Consider the following 27,561-nt stretch of genomic DNA (forward strand, 5'->3'; position numbering starts at 1 on the left):
TAAGTTTTCTTTTAATATAACATGAATTTTTTTTAGTTATTCATTTATTTGTTCTATGCAAGATTTTTTTTTTTTTTTGTAAACTAATTTGTTTAACGATTTGCATTTGTGTACAGTTTAAAATTTAACCCCCTCTTGTTAATTTTTGTAACTATTAATTTCTTGGCAGCGGTTTAAAATTTTAATAAAGTGCTAAGGTATTGTCGCGTGTTCGAGGTTGGAAAAGGATATTGTAACTATCGTAAAAATTAAAACGTAAAAATCTCCTACAGATACAATTTATAACTCTAAAGAAACATAAACAAACAAAATAAATAAAATGACAATACGTATATGTAAAGGACAAAACAGTCATTCAAATAAAAAAAACAAGATTTATTTAATGACAGTTAAATTAAAAAATACCATAATACAGTCCAATTTAGTAAAAAGGTTATAATGACCTCTAGAAACTATTATTGCATTAACAACAAGACAACAACAGAAAAGTCTAAAATTCATACAATTCACTCCCGCAAGTATTTTACTGTTAACTAATCTACCCTTTATGAACTAACATAATTCTTTCACTGTCACTAATGTTTACCAGTAACTCACCGAACAACTTCTTGTATTCACCCACTGTCCACACTGGAATACTCGCGACGTACTCTTCATGCGCTGTTATCACACGCTTACTGATATCGCTGTTATCACGACTTTGCCGAACACGGCCTCGCAGAACTACTGACTGTCTGCTAGTCCCTGAGTGTTTATATCTCCTGGCCTGCAAAACCAGTACTCGGCTCGTCATTTTTTAATTGTTGAAACGTAATAATTATCACTGTTCGCGCAGTTACATTTTCTATAAGTTCTTATTCAGGTCCGGTAACCCTTCTGATCGAACAAGAGAGCTTTTGGAGGTGCCACTATTACAAAAAACAAATTGTTAAACGGACCCGTTATTCTCAGAAAAGAATCCCTTTTATTTCCTTCTAGATTACCCTTATTTTCTTTTTCTTTCTTCTTAACCGGAAAACCCCATTGCCCTGGTTCGTTATAGCGGTCCTGTTACAGTATCATAAATGTTTTCTTTTTTAGATATGAATACGTGTATCCCATGATGTCCGATATAGTTTAAAAGGCATTCCTAATCCTTGTAATGTAAGTTAATACAGTAAAAATGTAGAAAAAATTATGATAGACCTTCAGTTACTAGTTATATAGCAATGGTAACGACTTTTTTAAAGAAATATTTTAACGGTATAAATCTACACGCTATACCGCTGATCTACGCATCGCACCAATTTATTGCCCGCATTCCCCACCAGACGAATAATCTTTGGTACTTTCTGTATAACATTAAAAATATACTAAGAAGTACATAAGATAATTTATTAGTTCATTTATACACATTACTAACGCTGATGAAACAATCAGAACATATATTTTTATCAATTTAAGTGGATTCTTTTAGCAGAAATAATAACAATATGATTTACTACATAATATTTTATTCTAAATTTAGTAATTATTTCTTGATGTTTTATTTATTCGCCGTTTAGCAAAATTTGTTTTTAATAAACGGTAATTATTTACTTTGTAAAACATAAGCAAAGACATAAATATATTTCACCGATTAAAAAAATGTTTACAAGTAATTAACGTGCAAAAATAACAAGACTTTAAGCCATACGTATTACACACAATATATTTTATACATTTGGAATAATGTATCGACAATCCTTTTTTACAATCAACACAATAAATTAGAGTTTTCATCTTGCTACACTTTCCAATTGCTTTAAATCGTATTCACACATGTACCACCGTTTTGTCCGAAATTTCTGTTGCAAAAATAGCCTACGCGTCATACTTGGAATTTAACTTTCATATAATGTACGTGTTGTAATTGTAAAACTTATATATACTGTATTAATCAATCCGTACAGGATTGCAGTATAAACTGCTTTGTTTTGAACTACGAACCTACAACAGCTGCCAGAAACGGCGAGCTAGGATGATCAGCCCGGACGTCACTGTTACACTATTGTTCTCCGAAATATTGGCACAACATGATTAGTCATCTCTTACTTTTTTATGTTTAGCCTCCGGGAATCATCGTCAGATATTACTTCAGTGAATAAATGAGGATGATATGTATGAATGTATGTGAAGTGTAATTTTGTACTGTTTCTGTTTCAGGTCGACCGTTTCTGAGATGTGTGGTCAATTGAAACCCAACCACCAAAAATCACCGGTATCCACAATGTAGTATTCAAATCCGTGTAAAAGTAACTGCCTTTAATAGAATTTGAACTTGGAACTCTCGACTTCGAAATCAGCTGATTTTGCGAAGCCGCGTTTACCACTTGACCAACCCGGTGGGTGTATGATTAGTCATCTCTAAGTAGCATAAACATAACCCACCGAGTTGGTCTAGTGGTGAACGCGTCTCCCCAAATCAGCTTTTGGAAGTCAATAGTTCCAGCGTTTCAAGTCCTAGTGAAGTCAGTTATTTTTACACGGATTTCAATACTAGATCGTGGATATCGGTGTTCTTTGGTGGTTGGGTCTCAATTAATTAGATATCTTAGGAATGGTCGAACTGAGACTGTACAAGACTACACTTCATTTACACTCACACATATCATTATCTGAAAGTTAATTACCGGAGGCTAAACAGGAAAGTAAGGCATTAATTACTTCAGAGGATAAATGTGGATGATATGTATGAATGAAAATGGAGTGTAGTCTTGTACAGTGTCAGGTCGACCATTCCTAAGATATCTAATTAATTGAGACCCAACCACCAAGGAACACCGTATTCACGATCTAGTATTCAAATCCTTATAAAAGTAACTGCCTTTACTAGGATTTGAACCTTAGAACTCTCGAGTTCGAAATCAGCTGATTGCGATGACGAGTTCACCACTAGGATTGGTCTAATGGTAACGGTAATTAACGTTATTAAAACATTAAACTATTATCTACAACGTGGAGCTGTCCTTTGAATTTTTCTCACATGTAGGCTATTCTTGTTTCATATGAAAACATTTTTATCTATCATTTTTTAGACATGTTATGATCATTTTTTATTGTTACAACGACCCGTCATAAAGGTTTCATGCACCGTAAAACTACAAATTGAGTGAAAAAAGAGACTTCGTTCATTCACTGTTGCAAAGTTACGGGTTAATGTTTACACAAAGAAGCACGGAAATCGTGCTACAGGCAGAAGATTTGATACACTAGAATCCTGAATTCTCAGTGAGGAAAGAAAGAAAACTAATTTTCCGTATCCAATAAAAAAAACATAACAAAGCAGATCGGCAGAAAAACGTTAAATATCCGCAAATAGAAGAAAACCTTGCAGCGCATATATTGATGTCCATTAGTTCTCATACGCGATTCTACAGAAATGTCGGATGAAAGCCCCCGAAATCGCCGATGAATTAAATATCAATAGAGATGAATTTAAAGCCGGTACGCCGATTTCTTTGCCGACATAGCTTTTTTTCACTTAAACAGCAATATCACAACATAAAAGATAAATTCACAAAATTTCAAAGATGTGCCATAAATTTACGAAAAAGAAGTAATTATTCCTTAGATCCTATCGGTAATGCGGATCAGACACCAGTGACTTTTGAAATGCCATCGACAACAATTGAAAATGTAAGTGCAAAGAGTTCAGATACGAACTGCCGATTATAAAAAAAAACGTTTAGAACAAGAATGATAATTTCTTTCTTTAGTTGTTAAGTTTGAAATATCTCAACGATAATTTTCAATATTATATTCCAATGCCCCTTACAAAATATTCAGTAATATTCCATTGTACACGATTTATTTTAAACATATTACTACTAATCGTAGCAATAATTGAAACAACATATTATCATCTAATATCACCGAAAGCAGTAAATCTTATGAATAAACTGATACAAGGAAGAAAATATATTTATTTATTACAGTAAAAATAAATAATTAATTACATCTATTTTGTAATAAAATTTATAATAAATACCATAAATAATGGAAACATGGAGTAGATGCAATTAAATTATTAGTTTCTCTACATAAAAGGAAACTCAATTAATAGATACAAAAAAAAATGTACGTCGTAATAAATCATCAATACGTAACGCACATTTACGTCACCGCATTCGTTCTACCATAAACTGAAACGTGAATGTAACCCACTTTATTTATTCAAAGGTACGGCATTTATGTTAGTACTTTATTTGGTCTCTACTAATATGAAATTAAACTTGTCTGCTTAGGTAATATTAAATATTTAAAAATCTAATAACGGTACTTAATTTTTTACTGTACAGTGTCCTCCCACCTATCATAATTTTAAAGGGCAGACTACCAAAAAAATACTAATTTAAATGGTAGCGCCAAAGCGATGTAATCTTACATGAAATTTTCAATAAAAATATTAAAATTTTCTGTATATTTATTTACTGGCATTATTGAATACCACCTTTTCATTACATCTATACAAATTAAATGAAAATTAATTTTAAAAATAATTTACCTGACTATGGCCGCCCCTACCGTAGCTTTTGCTAAACTGCAAACTGTATTGTACATAATTAACGAATGGCTAGCTAGATTGAAGATTAAGGTTAATTCGGCTAAGTCTACACGTGCTACGTTTGTATTGAGGAGAGATAACTGCCCGCGAGCTCAACTTAATAGCGTTTTCATCCCGCATATTAATAGCTTGCGATACCTAGCAATGCATCTGGATCGCCGTCTGACCTGGTGAATTCATATCAGGGAGAAAAGGATGCAGCTTAACATTACGTTCTGGGAAATCTACTGGTTTTTAGGCGAGGGTAGCAACTATTACTACCTAACAAGCAACTGCTGTGTTCAGCGGTCCTGAAACCGATTTTGACCTACGGAATCCAACTGTGAGGTACAAGTGAGAATAACATCGAAGTCGTACGGCGATTCAGAACAAACTATTGAGAAATATAACAGAAGCACCGTGGTTTGCGAAAAACACTGTAATATACGATTATCTGGGATTGTCAACTGTTCGAGAGGATATACGGCAATTCGGTACAAGATACAAAACGAGACTAAACAAAGGTGTGAACTGGCTTCCGGTAACCTTCTGTATAATAGCGAGGAAGTTAGGCGCCTAATATGACTGCATGTATCAGATCTGTAAGTTCTCCGAGATTTGAGATGAATCAGTAGCTCTAGGGTTTGTTCATCGTAAAAAATTGTTAATTTCGTTGCGCCACTTACTCTTGTTGGTACTTCCATTTGTTTTACTACTCGTATTTCATTGTTGTTTTGCTTCATCAGTCATTATTTGTTAATAAAATTATTTTATTTTAATGTTTTGTTAGCTATGTTCTGAACTTTATCAATATTTCTTGGACACATTTTTGTATAAACTTATTAATGTTTATTATGTATATATATGTGTACCGTATAAGCTATGTATAATATACATTTCTTTGAGAGATTTCAACGGAAAACTCTCTCTGCGTGTCATTTATTTTTGTATTCAAATTTACATGATTCCGGTATGTATAAATAGAAAAACCACTTTAAAAAGAAATCTAAAAAAGAAGATTTTTCAATCGTTCTTTCAATTTTGATTTCTAAAAATTGGCATCAAATTAAAAAAAAAAAATTACTACGAACAACCTGCCACCATCTTCTTTGCATTGACTTAAAAAAGTTATAAAGAAGAATCGAAAAAATATTTAAAATCTTTAGTCATTTTTTTTCAATCTGTTTTTTTCACATTTTGTAGATTTTTTCCTGTTTAGCTTCCGCGAATCACCGTCAGGTATTACTTCAGAGGATGATATGTATGAGTGTAAGTAAAGTGTAGTCTTGTACATTCTCAGGTCGACCATTTCTGACATGTGTGATTAATTTAAAGGCAACCCACCAAAGAACACTGCTATTCGTGATCTAATATTCAAATCCATATAAAAGTAACTGCCTTTACTTGGATTTGAACGTAGGAACTCTCGACTTCGAAATCAGCTTATTTACGAAGACGCGTTCACTACTAGACCAACCCGGTGGGTATTGTTTTATTTACAAAAGGGCAACCGAAATGAAAAACCGTTTGTAAATATACCGTCCCTAAATATATATACACGTGAAACTTCCGATTTTATAGAAATAAGAAAAGGACTGCAGAGAAATTATATAATCTCCTGCCGAATGTGAGCTAAGGCTGTTTGATGATGAGGAATATGTACTGCATTTTTTAAATCCTAAGTTTTTCAAATAAATAACATTCTTGAATATTCATGCTAAAATACTTTAAATATTATAATGGCGTCGAATACGTCTTCATGCGATATAATCGAGTACTAATTAACATGTAATAAAAATAAATCTTCAAACTGTTTATGTAGAAAAGATAATCTTTCGTTTAAGAATACTTTCTACTTATGTGAAAATTTTTATAATGAAACTGCCAGCGGAAATTTCAGGTCTCTGGATTATACGACCGCCACTATAAATACATAAAGCTTATATAATAAATTTATTTGTATATAGCGAGCGTAGATTAAGTTTGGTTAAATTATATTTATAATTATATTGGGTCTCATTTAAAATTTATTATATAAATTTTATATATTTATAGTGGTGGTCGTATAACCCATGAGACTGGAACTTTCTTTTTGTGCCAAAAAGAGAATATTGATAATTGGTCCGTTTATTGAAAATCAAGGGTTCAATATTCATGAATATTGAAGTACCAGTATGTATACTCAGTATGTATGAGTACACATACTGTTTTAAAATTTTAGAAATTCGTCGAAAAATGTAAAATTGAGTTTATATTTTGAAAACATTACGCATAATTGGACCAGAACATATAAAAAGAAACCTTTTAGATTATTTTATGGTGATATTTTGATAGAACCAAAATATTTAGTAATATTTTAATATTACCAAATCAGTAACCCACACGCATAGATTCTTAACGTTTTCGATTCCTCGATACAATCACGTTTAAAAAACATTTCCTAGCTAGACTTAACGTAACTAATAATTGTACAGCCATTAAATGTAAAAAAAAAATTATCAAGAATACAAAATAAATAAAATACATATATTTTTGAAGAATTCAGAATTTTTAAATATAGTCAAAAAATCGTACAGTAATTGGTTACAAAAAAAAGTACAGTGCATCATACAACTAGTACTAATTTAAGTCAAGGTGGAACTAAAATGAAATGAATTTAGTATAAAATTCTGACGAAACATTTATAGAAATAAGCACACAATTGCTAAAATGAAATCACGACTTAACTTCAAATAGGTCAATGCATTTTGGCTTAAATAAAGTACTATATTAACCGAGATGAGATTATAAGCAAAGTTTAAAATAAAAAGTTTCGACTAATACCCTTAAAATTCTGTCATTTTACATCGTGAGATTTATGATCGGTAAAGGGGTTTCAAATGTATGATACGGATTAGTTATTGAAAAAATATAGCTCTAACAGCTTAGAATAAAAAAAAATAATTGAAAATTATTTTCAATTCTTTAACGATGCATATATATCATAAATATATATGCATATAATATATAAAAAATTATATGCATATAATATTTAAAAGAAAGGTAAGGTTTTAAATAGGCAGGATAGTTCATCAGAACGGAAGAGAAAAAACTATAAAAATTAATATTCGAACATGTTTAACAACAGAATAGAACTTATTCTGTAATTGTAACGGAAAGAGTGAAAGATATACGAACTATTTTTTTCGTTATAGATTACATATTTTTGATAACAGTGGTTAAATTTCCATTTATTATTTTTTTTTTTTATTGACAGAAGAGGAATTAATTTGAATTTTTACGGAAATGATGTTTTTTTTTTATTTTAAAGGGCGGGAGAGTGTTAAGACTTTATGAAGAGTATAAGATTATTCAAATCAATTTTAAAATGTAGGTAAGAAATATGCATGTGATCTTTGTTTGCAACATTTTCTTCCTGTTTATTTTGTTTGGTTTGGAACATTTTCTTCCTTTTTTCATTTTCCTTTTCTGGTTAACTTTTTTTTAATTTAATTATGTTGATTTATTTATAATTATTAACCTCCGATTGTAAAAAAATGTTTACAATAAATAATAATTCAATCATAGCAATAAAAAAAAGAATATGATAAAAAATCATAAGTTATTAGTGAAATAACATTTATGTACTTTTATAAATGTGAATATGTAATTTAATAGGCGTACAAGGAAATCATATGATGTCCACATAAGATTTTTTTTTATTTAGTCAGTGTTTCTTGACGTAAGTTTTGTTGAGCACCAATGTCAGTGATACAGTATTCAAATGATAAATTTAAAAAAAGAAACAGATCGCTCAGCAAATACCGCATACATAGAGATATTATTCAACATTAAATTATTAACATATCCCCTTTCACCTATTTGTCTGGCCTGAAGGTATGTATATCTAGTTAAGAAGTGATTAAATCATAAAAATACATATAAAGCGAAACAAGAAGATATTATTTTCTCTGACCTATTGAACCTTTCTGATTCAACCTAATTGAGTAGTAACTTAATTATAATCGATGAAATTTATTACGTACATCAAAAAAACTTTCACTTTAATATCAGTACATTAAAATTTTATCCATTTAATATATTTGAATTTACATTCGCACATACTGTGTTGTAATTCTCGAAACATAAGTTGTCAGAAAAAGCATACTAATACATAAATTTATTAGTACATAGCGTTAAAGCGAACAATAACCGTTTAATATTACGTGATCTATTTTAGAATCTACATTGAAGCCCGTGTGATTTTGTATCGCGTATAAATTACGTGTTATTTTACACATTTTTTTTTCAAATTTTGTTTTTGAAATAACGTTACCATGCTTATATTAACTGTATAGGTTGTGGCTGTAATAACGTATCAATACGTCATTTCATTACGTCGCGTTGTTGCCAAGGTGTACACCGAATCTCGATCTTCATACCATTTTCGAGCATCGCTTAATTATGTAATCTGTATACAAATATATCGTGATGTATTGGTTTTATTACAATAAGATAATGTATAACTGCCATACTTTTATATGAAACGCTTTATTATCTTACAATATTCAACTATTTTTCGTATTACATATTTGTAGAAATAATTTTCACTTCTTTAACTGAATTATTAGAAAAAAATTGTAAAGAATTATTTATAAATAAGACAAGAATTTTTAATTTTATCGTCTAAATGGTATCATAAAGACAGTAGAATTATCTTTTGAAATGATGAAAAAAGAATTTTAAATTTTAATTAATTTTTGTTGTAAAAAACATAATAATAGCAAAAAACAATTTTTAACAAAGAAATGTGTTTTATACCACTGTATACTGTATACCACTGTTAGGTACTATTTCAGAGAATGAGATGAATGATTTGTAGCGTGTGTGAAAATGCCATGCCTGACCGGGATTCGAACCCGGGACATCCGAATGAAAAGCCGAGACGCTACCACTCGCGACACGGACGCCGGTATAAATGTAGTTTATATTATTATAATAATTAAAAAGGTTACTCGTGACAAACGTGGTATAAGGAAAAAATGTAAAAACGTGTTAGCATAATTTTACTGAAACTAATGTTCTAATTTACGCTAATTATTGTATTTTGTGTTATTTTTATCTATAAAAGATTAAGAGTAACGTATGGTTGTAGCGTCCAGTATACATAAAATTTCTACAATACAGTGTCTCGTTCTAAATAAATAGACATACTTCTAATTAGTAAATTGAAATGTAAATATTATGTAAAGATGTAGTAGAAAAAAATGTAATTTTCAAACTACGCATTTAAAAGATAATCGGTTAAGAGAGTTTTAAGTTACACTAGTTGCAGTTAATTTTTTTTTCATATGAACAACATTAAATAAAAAAATTATATACATATCATTATGAACGAGCTGTATAATGTTATAAACAAATTTAAATAAATATAAAAATAATACCATTTTTTAAATGAAGTAATTAAACTTACGGAGTCTACTTATTTAACTAACTCCTTACAACTTATGAAATCTTGTCGCGGTACAGTAATCCATCCTCTGTATTAACGGCAGTGCCAATCTACCTCGGGCATCTCAGCTAAAACTACTGCGCATCTGTGGGGTTTACACTTTCTAAACATTAACGAGTGGCATTTTCATACACGCTACTAATCATTCATCTCATCCTCTGAAACAATACCTAATGGTGGCCTCGGAGGCAAGAAAAAAAATAAAGAAAGTATTATTAGATAGTAATTTAATAAGATGTCCGCTTAAAAACACTATAATCCAACGGTGTTTAATTTAACTTTCTACGTACACAGAAATAAATACATAATTAGTTTTTTCTAATTGCCTTCTCTTTTGCCCTACCAGCGTGTTTTTGGACAGATTTGGAAATCAAAGAGCCCTTGTTTTCCGCTATCTTCTAATCACTACTGAAAAAATAACTAAACCGCTTTCATATTCTTTACACCGACTAAACTAGAAAAGGGAACGAGCAAGGGACGTTTCATTATACACGCGGAGTAAAAAAAAAAAACTACCTTCCACCGCCATGCTATGGTCGGCATTGCGGGAGCGACAGTGCTCTCGCAGCCTTGCGTGCAGCTTCCTATGTTTGCATGCGCACAACAGCCAAACATCACGCCGCTGGAACTGTGAAGCGCACAGTTCCATACAAAGATTTTTGTACCTTTTTCATAAACTGGTGGATGGCTACTGACATTAAGCTTAAGGATTATATATTGTACAAGTATAAACAAAGAATTGAAGAAAAAAGGAATATTATATTAAATGTTATCGACAATATCAAGTGAAAATAAGGGGTGCTGCAGCTGCACACTGCTTATACGCGAGCCGCCACTGCTTATCGGACTAGTTAACAGTAATGTTTTATACGAAATGAATTGTGTATTGTAGACCGTAATTGGCAAACCATATCTTCACTTTTATCGGCTTAGTACAAGTAAAATACAAATAAACTCCGTCCAGCTTAAGAGAATATAACCTCGAATTCCTAAACCAAAATTAGAAAAAGATAACAAAATAAAATTAACTTAGTGTTTTAATTATTATTAAATAGGTATTTTATTAGCAAAATAACGAATGAATTAAAATAGGAGCTTCACAAATTGGAGCATTGTTTCTAATTCTGTGATAAATTCGTAATGTAATACCGGAACCTTATCCACCAAATGTTAATTTTGGTCCCTTGTACTATCATCTTTATTATTTCGATTCATTTTTTATTTTTCCTATTTAGCCTCCAGGAATTACCGTTCAGATATTACTAAACAGAATGAATGAGGATGATATGTATGAATGTAAATGAAGTGTAGTCTTGTACAGTCTCAGTTCGACAATTCCTGAGATGTGTGGTTAATTGAAACCCAACGACCAAAGAACACCGGTATCCACAATCTAGTACTCAAATCCGCATAAAAATAACTGACTTTACTAGGATTTGAACGCTGGAACTCTTGACTTCCAAATCAGTTGATTTGAGAAGACGCGTTCACCTCTAGACCAACCCGGTGGGTTTATTTCGATTCATTACTCTCCTTCTTCCCTCTTTACAGAATGGGTGTACATATATATATATATATATGTATAAAAATAAATAGCTATATAGTACATGTACTGAATTCCTTTACACGTTGCGTAAAAATAATTTATAGTTTCTGACCGATAAAACTAAAAAACATATAATTATATTTGAAATTATAATTATACTAAGATGAAAGAAGATAAGATTAATAAAGGACTTGAATCGACAGATTTGTAAGAATCTACTACGGATTACTGGGAGGATAAAAATAAGTGACCTTGACCCGTCATTAGAATTTAACTGAATTATGCTACGTTAACTTCTAAACGAAAGTTTAAAAGTCGCCGAGTACAATCTGGTTGTAACATGTTTATCGGTAAAAAATATAAGTTTTAAATTGTCATAAATTATTTACCGGTATATGACAGGATCATATGTATTTTTCGTACATCTTTTTATACATTTATTACTTTATAGATTGATAACATTAAATATACATTTACACATGACTTCCTTGTACGTCCATTAAATAACAAATACACATTTTTTATTTAAACTTATTTCGTTTGAAAGTGAGATACAATCCTTCAGTTCTTTAATAAAACTGGATAGTTACATAATTGCTAAAATATTAGTTTATATTAACATCAAGTATTATACAATTATTAATTCAACAATCTTACCTGAAATATTAGGTCAGAGTAAAAGTCCCTTGATTACTGTTTAAATAATCCAATAACAAAAAATGATTATTCTATACCGTTAGGTCAAAATAATATTTGTAACTAAGTTCTAAGTTGTAACTAATAATATTTGTAACTGAGTTCACTAAACGGAATAGTTAAATTATTATTAATTTTTATTTTTACAACACATCACAAATCTTGTGCATATTACGCATAAGTGAAAAAAATTCAACAATCACTTTAAATTGAATGCAATTCAGAAATGTATTTTTTTTTGTTAAACAATTAAATAAAATGAATTTAAAAAAAATAATTATACAGCTTTTATAAGAATTTGCTAAGAAAATCCACAAATAATACGATTCTTAATTATAATTTTCAATTAATATTAAGTAATCAGATGTTTCACCAAATCTATTATTTTACTTCTAATTTTATTTTACTAATAATTTTTTCTTTTTTTTTATTATCAATGAATTATTATTTATTGTAATTTTTTTTTACAATCACGGATTAATAATTATTAAATCAATATATTTAAATTTAAAAAAAGAAAAGTTAAAAATAATAAATAAAATAAAAACAAAAGGAGAAGTCTGATTCGAACCGATGTTCCTTCCCTTTAAGATCAAAATATTTCATTAATTAAAATTTTAATTTCGATTGTAATCAAAAATGGAGTGCACAACTTGATGTTACAACAGGGCTAAATCCAAAAAATTTTAACATCCTACGGCTAATCGTTTTTGAGTTATGAGAGATACATACGTACGTACAGACGTCACGCCGAAACTATTCAAAATGGATATTTCCATTGAATATGAAAACCGAAATTTTTCGCGATCACAATACTTCCTTTACCTCGTCAAGGAAGTAAAAAATGAAATTTTTACATAAAGATCTTAAATTAATTATGTAAATTAGGAGTAATAAGAACCAACGCCAATATTTTTATTGTTTATAATAGTATATTCGATTCCATTAACATAACTTGAATGATAATCAATTGATTTAAATTAAGCGTAAACGAAAACTATCAGTAAAAAGCGTAATTTACTGATAGTTTTCGTAAATAGAATTATTTTTTGAAAAATCATCCAGGTTTATTGATATTATCATTGTATCATTAATCTGTTCTAATTACTCATTCTATTAAAATGATCGATTTTTTTTCAATAGTATTTTGGTGGATCTCATCTGTATAATACAATGTGGTGCAGTTAAAACTTCCCTTCCTATGTGTGAGGTAGACAGTTTGAAGCCCGTTCGGTACAGTTATAAATTAACGCCACGGGCTTCTAGATACTATATTTCGGGAACCAGTCTGTTGTTAGGTTCTTATTAACGGTACATTCTGGTCCCATTACCATCCTACAGTGATACTCATTACATGAAAAATGACGCAGTTGTCCGTGGGATTTGAAATAAAAAAAGGTATATCTAGAGAATTCCATAATGAAGTCGAACGAAAATGATCTATCTTGTTTTGAAATGCCTAAATTTAAAACAAAATTTAGTAATTGTATTATTCCTGACATTTAGCCCGAATGGAAATTTGTAGTGTTTGAAAAACGCCACACCTAACCAGGATTCGAACCTAGGACCTCTGGCTGAAAGGCTGAGACGCTACCACTTGCGCCACGGAGACCGGAAATATTTTCTTAATTATTATTTTATATATAATTTTTCAGTTCATTATAATTTATCATTAATGATTACTGCAATCAGATTTTGAGAATGCTGTTGAACTCTTAAAAGAAAAAATAATTGGCAATGATCAATAAAATGTACAGACAAAAATAAACAGTTCTTTTTTACTTCCTTGTACCGAAGTAAAGGAAATATTGTGATCGCGAAAAATTTCGGATTTCAATGGAAATATGCATTTTGACCATCCCTGAATCCATTTTGACTAGTTTTGGTGTGACGTCTTACGTACATATCTCGCATAATTCAAAAACGATTAGTTGTAAGATGTTGAAATTTTGGATTTAGGACTGTTGTAGCATCTAGTTGTTCCTCTTCCCTTTTGATTGCAATCGACTAGACCAAAAGTATCCAAAAAAAACAAAATCCACATTTTTTGGATTTTGTTTTTTTTTTTACTTTTTCTTAATTGAAATAATAAGCCCTTATTGAGAGCTTTTAAACGGTATATCATAAGTGGTACTTATTTTCATTGATTCCAGAGTTATAGCCAAATAAAATTTTAATTAATGAAATATTTGGATCTTATAAGGGGAAGGCACATCGGTTCAAATCCGACTTCATCACTTTTTTTAACTTAAATATATTGCTTTATTAATAATGATTAACCTCGGATTGTAAAAAAAAAATAAAAATACATTAAATAATAATTTAATAATAACAATAAAAAAATATATCAAAAGTTATTAATGAAAAAAAATTTGATGTACTTTTCATTTTAAAAAAATGTGTAAATACAATTTAATAGGCGTACAAGGAAGTCATGTCGTTTCCACATCAGATTTTTTCCTAATGTATATGTTGAAGTCTGTTCAAGTAGTGAACGATAAGCAACCACTCCACGGCCCAGTAAATGAGTCTTGTGTAGACTCAGGCTGACCATTCCTAAAACGTGTAATTAATTTAATCCCAACCATCGAAGTAAACCGGTATCCACTGTCTAGAATTCAAATCCGTATAAAATAAAAAACTAACTACTAGGCTTTGAACCTCAGAACCTTTGACTTCGAAAATCAGCTGTTGAACAACCGATTTGCGACGGCGAGTTAACCATTAGACGAAACCGGCAGACGTATTTTTTAAAAGACAAGAAAAATCTGACTTTAAATATTTCTGAGTGTTTAAAAAGTTATTTTTTTATATATTTTTTTTTCGTAAGTCATCAGTTATATTATAAATCGACTATTTACTTATAATTATTCAGACTACATTTTTTTATCCATTTAATTTCTATCTAATTTTATGTTGGCTATGTGATTTCACATTCTTATAATATTTTTCGTCGGCATTAAGTGTTTCTCAATACAATATAAATTTGTTTTTCTAAAACAAACAAAAAACTATTCACGCACTAGGATCGTCTGTAGGCTGTTGTTAATCAGCCGTATTTACGTATTGTTTATAAAAATATAAACTCGTAGTTTTAAACGTGGAATGTTTATTAAACATTATTAAATGTATTTAACAAAATAAAGATTCTATAAAAGTTTTTATAAAAATGTCTTAATATTTCATGTTTAAAAAAACAATCCATAGGCAAATGAAGGACAAACACCGGAACTCAAGAATCTATATCTTATCTTGAAATACTTTTTTCCTGTCAAAAGTAAGGGAAAAAATGGCATTACTGAATGAATTTCATTCTGAATGGATGTTACTTTTCAATATACGTCCAGTTATATAAACTTAGATAAGATGACTTTGGTCGGTGTGTGTAATTAAAGAAATTTTATGAGTACATTAATTACTTAATATCATAAGTTAAATTACGTATTACAGATATATTACCTAATGGTTTACTGTTACAATAATTCATTTTCATAAACTAATTAAAATGTGGTTTTTTTTATCGTAAAATAATTTAGATGAAATATAAGTTAGAAAATATGATACATATCGTATAACAATAAAAATTATATTTAAAAATTTTTCCGTTTTAACCACTAATAAATAATATGATGAAACAATAAATATGATTCATACTTTGATGTAATTAATTTTTCAATTTATAAATTATATTACCAAATTTTTAAACTATATTATTTTTAAAATATATATTAAATGTAAATGTTATGTCTAGTTAAATTATTAAGACAAAACAATAATCTTAATCGCGTAAAGTGATTATATAAATAATTTCTTCTGATTCTAATAAAACGCATTTAATTTTAATTAAAACAGAATTATTGTAATTTTAATAAATGTTTGTTTATTTGATTTTTAAAAAAATGCACTGCAATTTTCATTCTTCATCAGTTAGTTTTTTCTCCTATTTGGGCTTAAAAAATTCCATTTCTTTCCTTTATTAAAATGTTATTGAAAAAATGATGATCTTTTAAAATATTTCTATACTTTTATTTAATTTTTACTTTGTCAGTTATAGTTTTATTGCTGCTGCAGCAGAATAATAATAAAGGAAAAGTACAGCGATCGGCCAAAATTTGTGTTTCGGGCTGTTAGCATAGGTCTACGTTTCAAGACCCCCAGTCCAAACAAAATCACGAAAAAAGTTACAGAAATTTCCGGAAGGTGTACGAATGTACGCATATGTATTAAACTTGTATTTTAATTAATATCTTCGAATCTGCTGAACATAAATTCTTCCAAAATTGATCAAAAACGTTTTTATACATTGATGGCATCAAACTTTTAACAAAATTAAAAAAAGCAGGGTTAGTTTTTAAACTTTTGAATGTGATCTAAGAAAGTTGAGTTTTAGTACGATGAAAATACGTAAATTATTTACAATTCCAAATTTTTAAGTAGATCAGATTTAGCAATGAGGGATACTCAACATATTTATATACTTTTTTGCCTTATAACTCGAAAACATGTTAAATAAAAATGTAAAAATCTCGGCTGTATATATATATATATATATATATATATATTTCAGTTTTCCTCTGATTTTCGTGCTCATCGGACAGTTCATCATTTTTTTTTTTAAATAAACTAATTTTTCTCAATCCTTGTTGATTAACGTTGCACCAAATAGGACAGACTTAATTACTCCAATAAATAAACTTCTAAGTCCAAAAAACAAGGGGGATGTATGAAATGTGTAGCTCCAATTTACTAAAACTAAATTATATTTAGCTAGAAGTGTTTATTTCTTTTAAAGAATTAAAATTATATATATATATATATATATATATATATATATATACATACACGAGTATATATAAAATATAGAGTATGTCCATAAAATAATAGTGAGGTTTTTTAAATGGTTATAGCTTCGGAATGAAGCATTTAGAGAAATGAACTGTACGTTAAATGAAAGAGAAACAATCAAAGTTTCTTGTCTGTTCGGTAGATTTCGATATGTGTTCACTTTATTACCCTGCACACGTCAAAACGATATTCAGTCTCTTGCCGTATATGGCAGAAAAATCGCGGTAAAAAAGCGTGGTAGAAGAAACAGTTTCAGTGTTCTTTTTTTTAAACGGTTCATATTTCGAACTTGAACAGAATACACTTGTGTTTTTAAATAACCCCAAAAACAGAATACGTGGGGGTAAGTTCTGAAGACCGTAGGGCCAGACAATCCATCCTTTTCGTCCGATCCATCGCTGAGGAAAGAAAATCCTGCGCTATTGCAGCAAAATGTAGAGGAGCTCCGACTAACTGGAAAATGGAATTGTCAGGTATTTGAGGCACTGCATACACTTTTAAAATATCCAGGAAGAAGTTCCCCGTTTTTTGTTTTTTCAGCAAAAAGGAGCCAACTTCAGTTCCCTTTTTCAGTCACGCTGACGTTCAATAACGGTTTGTGGAGGTTCAGTATCCCGTATACGAACATTATGCCGATGTGCTCGTCCAGAAACATTAAACGTTCCTTCATCACTGAAAATGAACTTGTTTAAAAAACCATCATCCTGGTCTAACCTATTCAGAATGTCTACAGTAAAATCAAATCGTTTCACTTTGTCCTGTGGATAAAGTTATTGTAACACCTGAATTTTATAAGCAGTGAAACAGAGCCGTCTATTTAACAAACTGGGAAATGTTTCAGGAATGTCCAACTGTCTAGAACACCTCCGCACGGATCTCTTCGAGCTACACAAACTTGTTTTCACTGCCCCATCGCGGAATGTTATTTTCACGCGGGGGGGGGGGGTCTTCATTGTACACGCAACAGTACTCACATTGTACAAACATTGTAAGTCACAATAAACACTGAATCTGCCTCTGCACCGCAAAGATTATGTACCTCTACAATGCTTTGATCCGAGCCTATAACCATCTAAAACCCCACTATTATTTTACGGACACACTGTATTTAAGATATGAAAATTCTGCAGTTCATATCTACAATAAAAGTATTAGTGAACTCCTGTGAACAATAAAACAACTATTTAAAATCACTGTACTTGACTCGAAACAAATAAGTTCCTGTATAAACCAAGAACACAATGGTTTCAGCCATCTCACAATAAGCCAAAACAGATGACAATTGTAAGCCGTAGCCAATTCAAAAGAAATGGTACGCCAGTTCTCAAGAATAAAGCATCTTAGGTCTGGTTTACCAAAGAAAAGTAAAGTGGTTTCCTGTTATTTAAAGGTCACTCAACTAACTCGATCTATTTGAAGTCATCTAAATTGTACATGTATGAACTAGATTACAAAATTCTGTAGTGTAGTTATTGATTATTTTTTTTGTCTAATATATCAGGAACGGTTTAGCCTATAATCATTAAATGCTTAAAAAATTAGATAAAAAAATTTTGGGAATATTGAAAGGTAATAAATCTTAAATGTAATTACACTTAATGAAAATTTTATTCATGAGTTTTTTTTATCATGAAAAATGAATACAAAATAATATTATACTAGATGCTAGAAATAATGAATTGAATTTATCAATTATTATTTATTAATAATTTATTATTTTTTAATAATAAATTGAAAAATATTTTATCATTATTAAAAGAAAAGAGGTATCCTCTACTCTTAAAAATAGAAGTTCTATTTACTTTATTTTTCCATGCTACCAATTTAATTTTTTTCTCGTTGTGACCACTAAGGATCGCGTTTATATAATTAGGATTTTTTTTTCTTTTCTCAAAAGCTCTTTGGTCAGTTGTCATTTCCATTCTTCCGTCCTTTATTTTTTCTCTCTCAAAAATTGATTCTTGCAAATTTTCTAAATTCATTTTGTCTTCAATCAAATCTTCAATTCAATCTTTACCTATTTCTTTTAACCATGTAGTCTTTTTGGTTCTGTTTTCGTAAAAATCAAATATTTATCTTGTCAATCTGTTTTTCATTCTGTATAAATCTTTTTTTACGGATAAAATCCTTAATTTTTTCTAAAATCCATTTCCGGGTTTTAATTTTGACTTTTTAACTGGTGTACGTCACGGCGGCTCAACCAACACAGCCATTGTTACTGTATGTGCAACACGACTGGCTGCACTTGCCTCCGGTTTCTTGACTCAAAAACATAAAATATTAAAAAAAAATTGCCCGCGACAGTAAACGGAAGTAACCACCTAGCACGGGCGAAGCCGCGATGGGAGGATAGTGTTGAAGTGTGTGGATATCTATTACGAATTTTTTTTAATTGGTATGCGTAGGCGGCTGAAGCCCTTCTTTGTCTAGTGAATTTATTTTTCGAGATTTTCGCATTCTTCAATCGCTGAAGCACAAATATGTTGTTAATTAGAACCCAACTAAAAAATGACGGTTGAAAGATACAATGAAGGAGGAGCCGTTAATGTTATAATATAACGGGCCCAGAACTTACTACCTCCATGAGAAGGCAAGCGTTAATTCTGAACCTATTCGACATTACTAACTGGGACGTTGAACAATATCAGTTACTTCTTTACCGATAAGTATGCAACTTATAAGATGCTTCATAATCATGTATAAATGAACGGAGGATAGCCTTATGTTTTTGCCATTCTACTTTATTTTAATTTTTCATTTTAAACAACATATTTGTTTTGTTTTTAACTTTTAAAAATAACTATTATGATTGAAATATTAATCTTAATCGAAAGATGATCGATATATTGAAAACCATTGATCGAAAAATCCCCAAGTAGGCGAGAACAATAAGGAATAAAGACCGATTACTCTGTTAATTGGATATATTTTAACAATTTATTACGCCTCGTGTAAATGTTAGGATAAAAGTGATGTAAAAAAAGGTAATTTTCATTAATTTTTGTTTAATATTTTAATGATAAATTTTATAGTTTCAGAGAAAAATATATATATATTTTTAATAAAATCTTTCTAACGTATCAGTAAAGATGTAACTTGAAAAGTAATAGAAACTGCATTAGGAAGGAATAGTATACCTCAACGTTAAACAAAAAGTCATGACAATACACATGTAAATAAAATTAACCTTCATCTTTAATAATACGTTTTTATTTATAAATTTAATCACTAACAAAAAAACTGTCTATTTTATAAATAAATAAATAAACACGCGATTTTATTATAAGTTTACTGTTATTGCCTTATTACGTAATTGTTTTTTAATGTTATTTACTATTTTAAAGAAAAGAAAGAAAAAAATTATATTCAATATCGTGACTATGTCAATAACAATAAGTAAACGAGTTAAAAATATTTATTAAAGCTGTCACGTAGAATAACGGAATTATTAATATTAACGTCCTATATATTTCACATGAAAATATCAACAAATTAATTTTATCAATAATAAAATAGTCGATATTATATTGTGCTAAGTTATATAGCGGACTTATATCTGAAAATATCTATTTTACTTAATAGATTATTAGATAAACATATATAATTATAAATATTGAAAACTGAAAGAGAAATTTTATATATAAAGGATCAAATTAATCTAAATATATAATCTAAAAATATAACAACACAATGACGTCAAATGTAAACAAACAAATCTATATCAACAACTTAAAAAAGCACAATGCAGGCACCACATGTGATATTTTATATAAAAAAAAAGAAGGAAATTAAGTATAATTAAAACGGAACCGGTTACTATATTGTCTTTATATGTAATTATTTTTTTTTAGATCTTAGGTAAAATATTAATTATGTAAAACGTAATACAGGTTTTACCTCTGTTAATTATCGCCGGTAAAAAAAAAATAATTAAAAAACGCAAAAAATCAAGAATTCTATTTATTTAGTTTTCCCTAGCAATTAAATAAATTTAAAAAATATATAAAAATAAAAAAAGAACAGAAAAACGAAGAAAGCTTTATGGGTATAAAAATAACTGATATTTTTTGTTCATTTTAATTTTTTTTCAAAATTGTGCGAGTTAATATTCATATTTATTTTACAATAAGAGCTGTGATTATTTGGTTAATAATTAGCAAACAAACGTGATGGAAGTAAAAAATAAATAAGATAACAGAAATGTATATAGAAATCGTAAAAAAACGAATAGAAAGAATAAAATATGTTTTATACTTAAGTATCGATGTCCAAACATTTTTTTAGTCATTAGATTTTTGAGCTTATTCTTTAGACGGCTAATACAAAATCAATTTTTTTCCACTACATTGGATTAAGAAATATGTTTAACATTTTCAATATTCTATAATATCACAAAGTATACTGTTATGATGATTTAAGGTAGGCGAACGAAACTGACCCACCGGGTTGGTCTAGTGGTGAACGCGTCTTCCCAAATCATCTGATTTGGAAGTCGAGAGTTCCAGCGTTCAAGTCCTAGTTTTACACGGACTTGAATACTAGATCGTGAATACCGGTATTCTTAGGCGGTTAGGTTTCAATTAACCACACATCTCAGGTATGGTCGAACTGAGAATGTACAAGACTACACTTCATTCACACGCATACATATCATCCTCTGAAGTATTATCTATACGATAGTTACCGGAGGCTAAACAGGAAAAAGAAAAGGCGAACGAAACTGACAATATTTATAAATTGGCATAACCGAATAGTTGCAGGATGGTTTACATCATTCTGAAATTATTACCTTTTCATTCTCTAAAGAATAACATATCATACCTTGCTTACTGGGGATGTGAACCAGTTTTTCTATACTGTACCATATTAGCATGCTGACTATTATTCAGTGTTGAATGTTTCTCAGAGTGTTATTCGGCCTTCCAAATAAGCATTTCTCTTTGTTCACCCTAGTGACCGGATCGAAGATGAACATTGAAACTGACTAATATCGCTTATAACTCACAAGAATCATAGCTATAAAACTTTAATCAAACAGATAATGAAAAACAACAAATTAACGTACTCCGTCTTTACGAAACCGAATTTGGCTTTACTTACTCAAAAAGGTAGTTAAGAAAATTAGTTTTCCTAACATTTTTAAAAAATATGAATTAATAAAAAAAATTGAAATCTGATAAATCTGTTTCTTACGTAAATTAATGACAATATATTCCAAATCTCATATAAATTTATTTATTTTTAAACGATTAATTTCACGAATTTTTGTGGGATTAGTTGGAAGCGCTATACTAAAACGCACAAATACTAAAATAACAAAAATAATTATCATTTAAATTTTTTACTGTAGTAAGCCTAGAAGATTTTTTTCATTTATGAGGAAGTAGTGAAACCCAACAAATCAGTTGTCAATAAAATTGGAAATGAGTAATACAAAATAATGGTATGAATAATTATACATTTTATGACAAAATATCACGTTTATAACTGCTTAAATTATATCGTCTTGTAAAATTAACAAATTTATTTTTTTTGCCCATAGACGTAAGATAAAAACAGATGTATCGAAGTATTTTCGATACGGTTATTTCGTTCGTCAGCACATGTGGAATGTAAGATACGGGAATCGTCAATCTGTATACTGAGATTTGAAAACATCAGCAATAAACATCTACAAACAATAAAATATTTTGCTATTGTGATTTCTTTATTTTGTATATTTCAAGGTATTATGAAATAATACTCTTAGCACACCAAACGGACTAAAATATGACACCACCGGGTTGAATTCTAAAGTGAAATCATCTTTAATCTTGGAGAAAATTACTCTGAATGACGATGCTGATACCTCGAATACTTCATATGCATTACAGCTATAAGAAAATAATGAATTATAAAGTTTAGTAAAATAATCAGCCTCTGAATTAATTCTGAAGTATATTAGTTTGTAGAAAAGAATCTACATAGTCAGCATTCTTGTAAACAGGAAAATATATATGTTTTCTTTTTTTTTACATATCATAAACGTGTCGAATATTTAATAGGACATCAGTATATTGTTATTTTTTACACGTGTTACTAGACTATTTATATTGATTAATTTGCAGTATTTGTTTACAATAAAATTAGAATTCAGTGTGTAGACGACAGTGTTTAGAAATCTTTAGCACGTTGACTGTGAAATGCAACACCACGGGATGACCGTCTAAATTTAAAATTCAATAAGTCTATTCATTCTATTGTTATTCATACATTACATATACCGTTATTTTTAACATAAAACAGAGAATGATAAGTTGGAAGAGAGAGAGATAGAACGATGTGTTACTGTAGGTTATACGTCGGAACGGTATTGGGATTATATTCTTAGAATATACTTATTCTTTTTATTTAAAAAAAATAAAAATAAGAAAAAACTAGTAGATCACGTCAGTGTGTTAAGAAATTAAACTGCAGATTTTAAGTGATAAAATAAAAGCTATATTTATTGCTACGTAAATAACCAAATTAGATATAATCTTATGCGGTAAAACTTCAAGTAATAAAAATTATTTAAAAAAAGTAATAATAATAAAGTCTCAGCTAATATCTAAAAAAATTATTATATTTATTTTTTTAACTAAAAAATTATAATTCTTAAACAGGTGAAATAAAACGATTTGATAACTTAATATTAAGGTGTAATTAAGTATTCAATTACTTGAAATTTTAATATGGTAAATAAAATATACAAAACAAGTAATCATGATTTTATAAACAAAGGTATAATTAGATTTTTTTTTTAATTATATATTTTTATAATTAAACTATTTTATATATTGCACTAATGTATTTTCAAATAGAATATTTAATCTTGAAATCAACAATTTGGTTGATAAAAAACAGAATAAATTATATTTTCAGTAATTTAAATACATTTAAAAAATGTTTAAATATGAAATAATTGGAAAAACATCTGTGATAACTCTTATCGTAATTTATTAAATTAAATGAATTTCTAATACTCTCATACATTATACGAGGGAATTAATTAAATTTTACTAATTTAAAAATAATAACAATAAAACCTTTATCGTAATTTAAAATTACCAATAATTAATTTTTTTTTTTTTAATTTTAATATATATATATATATATATGTATGCATATATTAAACAAAATAATAATAATTCCATCAATAGAATTTATGATAAATTATATTAAATTTATTTCAATTTTTGGTTAGTCAGTAAGAACTTTCAACTCTTTCGTACACAAACAAGGGCACATGTGCTTGCGCACCGCACATGCGCATTAAATAAGTAAGTTTTAAAAAATTCACGGTAATGTTGAATAACATCTGGTAATTTTTAATATCTTCAAAAGCTAATTTAATAAATCAAATAGATATAAAATTAAATTACAACATGAAAGTTATAATAAAAATACTTATATTAATTTATTATTGTCATTATTTAAAATATATATATTTTTTTTTTTCAAATTAATATATAAAACTTTTTTCAAAATTCACAAAAAATGTATTATTTGTAAATTTTTTAATATGGAAATGAAAACAGAACTTCGTAGTAAGAAAATAAAAAAAAATATCTGTAGACAGAATAGCTAAATATGATACCTATAACGATGAACATAAGAACTAAAAATAACTTTTTTCTTTTTTAAGTAATAAGTACTTCAACCAAATTATTACATCATAAAATATGTATTATTAAACCTATTTATTATATAAATTTACTACTTACAGCAGTAACAGTAACAGGAACGCTTGTCGTTTTATGAAGAGGTACACTATCGGATGACGTTATTTTTTGCACCATGATGATGATGAAGATGATATAAGAGAATGTAAAAAATAAGTTATTCTTCTTCTGAGTCCCGTGGTTGTGGTCTCGTCGAATACACTACCTTGCGCCAAGTAAGTCCCGTGTAAAATGTGGCTTGCGCGCCATGAGTTCCTGTCTCCCGCGAGATGGGACATCCCCACCACATCCACCGATTCCTCCCCCACTACCTTATTAACAACCTCCCCATTCACCAGGTCAAGAATGGAAAAATTCACTACTGGAATATTTTTATTGTTATTATTACTACTATTATTGTTATGTTGATATAAATCTATTTATATTTTGGTATTTCCTGAATTATCTTAGTTAAATCATTTTTTTTAAAGATTACTTATAATTTGTTGCCAATTAAAATGAAATTTTTACTACTTTATTGTTTTCGTTTACTACTTTAATTACTTCTATGTTCCGGTACTCTTTCTTAAGGAATATTATATTAACCATAATAAAAACAATGAATTTCAAGTTAATTAATTATTATAAAAATCTTCTTATTGCTTGAAAATTATTTCTTTTTAAAACAAATATTTTTTTATTAATAAATTCATCTACTATAAATATTTTATATCTTTTCCCCCCCAAAAAAAAACTAAGACGTGTAGGAAATTTTTATGTAGCATTTCTCTTTTTTAATGTAAAAATTGTGAGTTTTGAGACAGTGAGTTTAAAAAACTAAATAACATAAAAAAATTATGGGTGATTTTTTTTATTGATGATTAATTCAATATGTAAGCTTGAAATTTGTGTGTGGGAATGACGAATTGGAAATTTTATTAAAAGAATATTTAATTCGTTAATAATTATTTTATTATTAAATTTTATTTTATTGTTTATCTTTAAAGAATAGAAGAATAACAAAAAAACCGTCTTTTTAATACTTATTATTAATTTAACTCAACTATACGCTTTCACTAAACGCAGTAAAAAAAAGGAAAAAAGTAAAAATATGGTCTTTTATAAAGAAAAAATAATTGTTTTTTTTTCTCACTGTAACTTTCTCGATATTTGGATCAATAATTTTCTAATTATTGAAATAATACTTGTTTCGGTCAAAAATGTTGACTTTTTTAAATAAAAATATTTGTTTATATTAATTAAGATTATCCTTATTACTGAAATTAATTTTATAATACTAAAATGAAAATTTATATAACGTACGTACTATATCAAGAATTCGCTCGCAATTTTCCCACATTGAACTTCTTAAAAGTTGGATTTAAAAAGTATGCATATTTAATTAAATTATTTCATTTGTTTATTTTGTTTTTATTACTAATTCACAACGTTTTTTAAAAAATATTTTAAAATTTAATCTTTTGTTTAGGTAAGTGTAATTAGTTTCGTTTATTAATCAGGTGTTTTATTATAAATTAGATCTAAATTTGTAAAATAATAAAATAATTTTTAAAGAAATATTGTTATAATAAAACTGACTTTAATAAAATGCGCATGAAAGTGAAAGATTTTAATTTTGAATTTTTTACTCAACTCAAAAAAAATTATATATATATATATATATATATATATATATATATATATATACCGGATGATATTTAAGTTGGAAACAGCTTTATATTACTGCTTACCTGAGAGGTCTATGGAGGTAGAAAGTAATGGGATCCTACACAGATAAAAAAAATCTGTATTATGGTGGATTTTTAATTTTTGTCCGCCATCTTGGATCTGCCGTATTGAATCAAACTTAATTTTTTTTTAAATTGAAGGTAAATATATGACACATGATTACAGTTTAACATTTTACAAGAAAAACAATGGTGAAACCCGCTTTAATGCCTTCGTTATCGAGATAAGCATTCAAATTTGGATCGTGTTAACAATAGAATGAGGTAAAACGCGCTGCTTGAACAATTTTATTGCATTTTACATTCATAATGCATACAATAACGAACTTTAAAATAAAAGGCCCTGTAATACAATGGCCAACGATTTCCGTCCAAACGTTCATTTTACGAAGGGGCCGAGTACGAGCTTTCAAATTCCATCTGGGATTATTATCGCTCCAATATCGACATTTTTGCTTATTAACATGGCTATTTAACATAAAAGTCGCTAAATAAATAAATATTATTGAATTAGAAAAATTTGCGTTTGTCTTATTTTTGTATTACATCACAATACTCAACTCGACGGTCAAAATCATCCTCCGAAAGTTCTTGTACCAGGTGTAGCTTGTAAGGGTGAAATTTATTTGTATTAAGAATATTTTGAACTGAAAAATAACTGATGTCATGTTGGACAACACCTTTCCGAATCGATGAATGAGGATATTTAACAAAGGTCTACAATACATCTAATGACTGCATCGGTTGACGAACAACCGATGCAACGACGATTCTTTACAGTACCGGTTTCTTAAAATCGCTTTCTGTCTTCACAGTCTATTTGCTTATCGGTTCTCTGTTTGGAAAACTACTTTTAAATATATCATATACCTCTTGTAAAGGCTGAACTTTTTCACTATACCCGTACTTCATCAACAGAGTTATTCTTTCGGTTCCACCTTAAAGAAGTCATTGCTATTTGAAGATTTAATGAAACTAAATAAATTAAC

At 28.7% G+C, this 27,561-nt stretch overlaps 1 protein-coding gene across 1 annotated transcript in view; it reads right to left on the minus strand.

Moving 5' to 3' along the window:
- The window catches only part of LOC142328617 (proton-coupled amino acid transporter-like protein pathetic), a 242,538-nt gene extending 217,467 nt beyond the window's left edge, over positions 1–25,071 (minus strand). Inside the window, exon 1 of the mRNA XM_075372440.1 lies at positions 24,888–25,071. Coding sequence (XP_075228555.1) covers positions 24,888–24,962 — 75 coding nt within the window. The 5' untranslated portion in view covers positions 24,963–25,071. The remainder of the gene's footprint in view (positions 1–24,887) is intronic.
- Positions 25,072–27,561: the final 2,490 nt, after the last annotated feature.

The sequence above is a fragment of the Lycorma delicatula genome, chromosome 8, assembly GCF_047948215.1.
Source record: "Lycorma delicatula isolate Av1 chromosome 8, ASM4794821v1, whole genome shotgun sequence".
Lineage (NCBI taxonomy): Eukaryota > Metazoa > Arthropoda > Insecta > Hemiptera > Fulgoridae > Lycorma > Lycorma delicatula.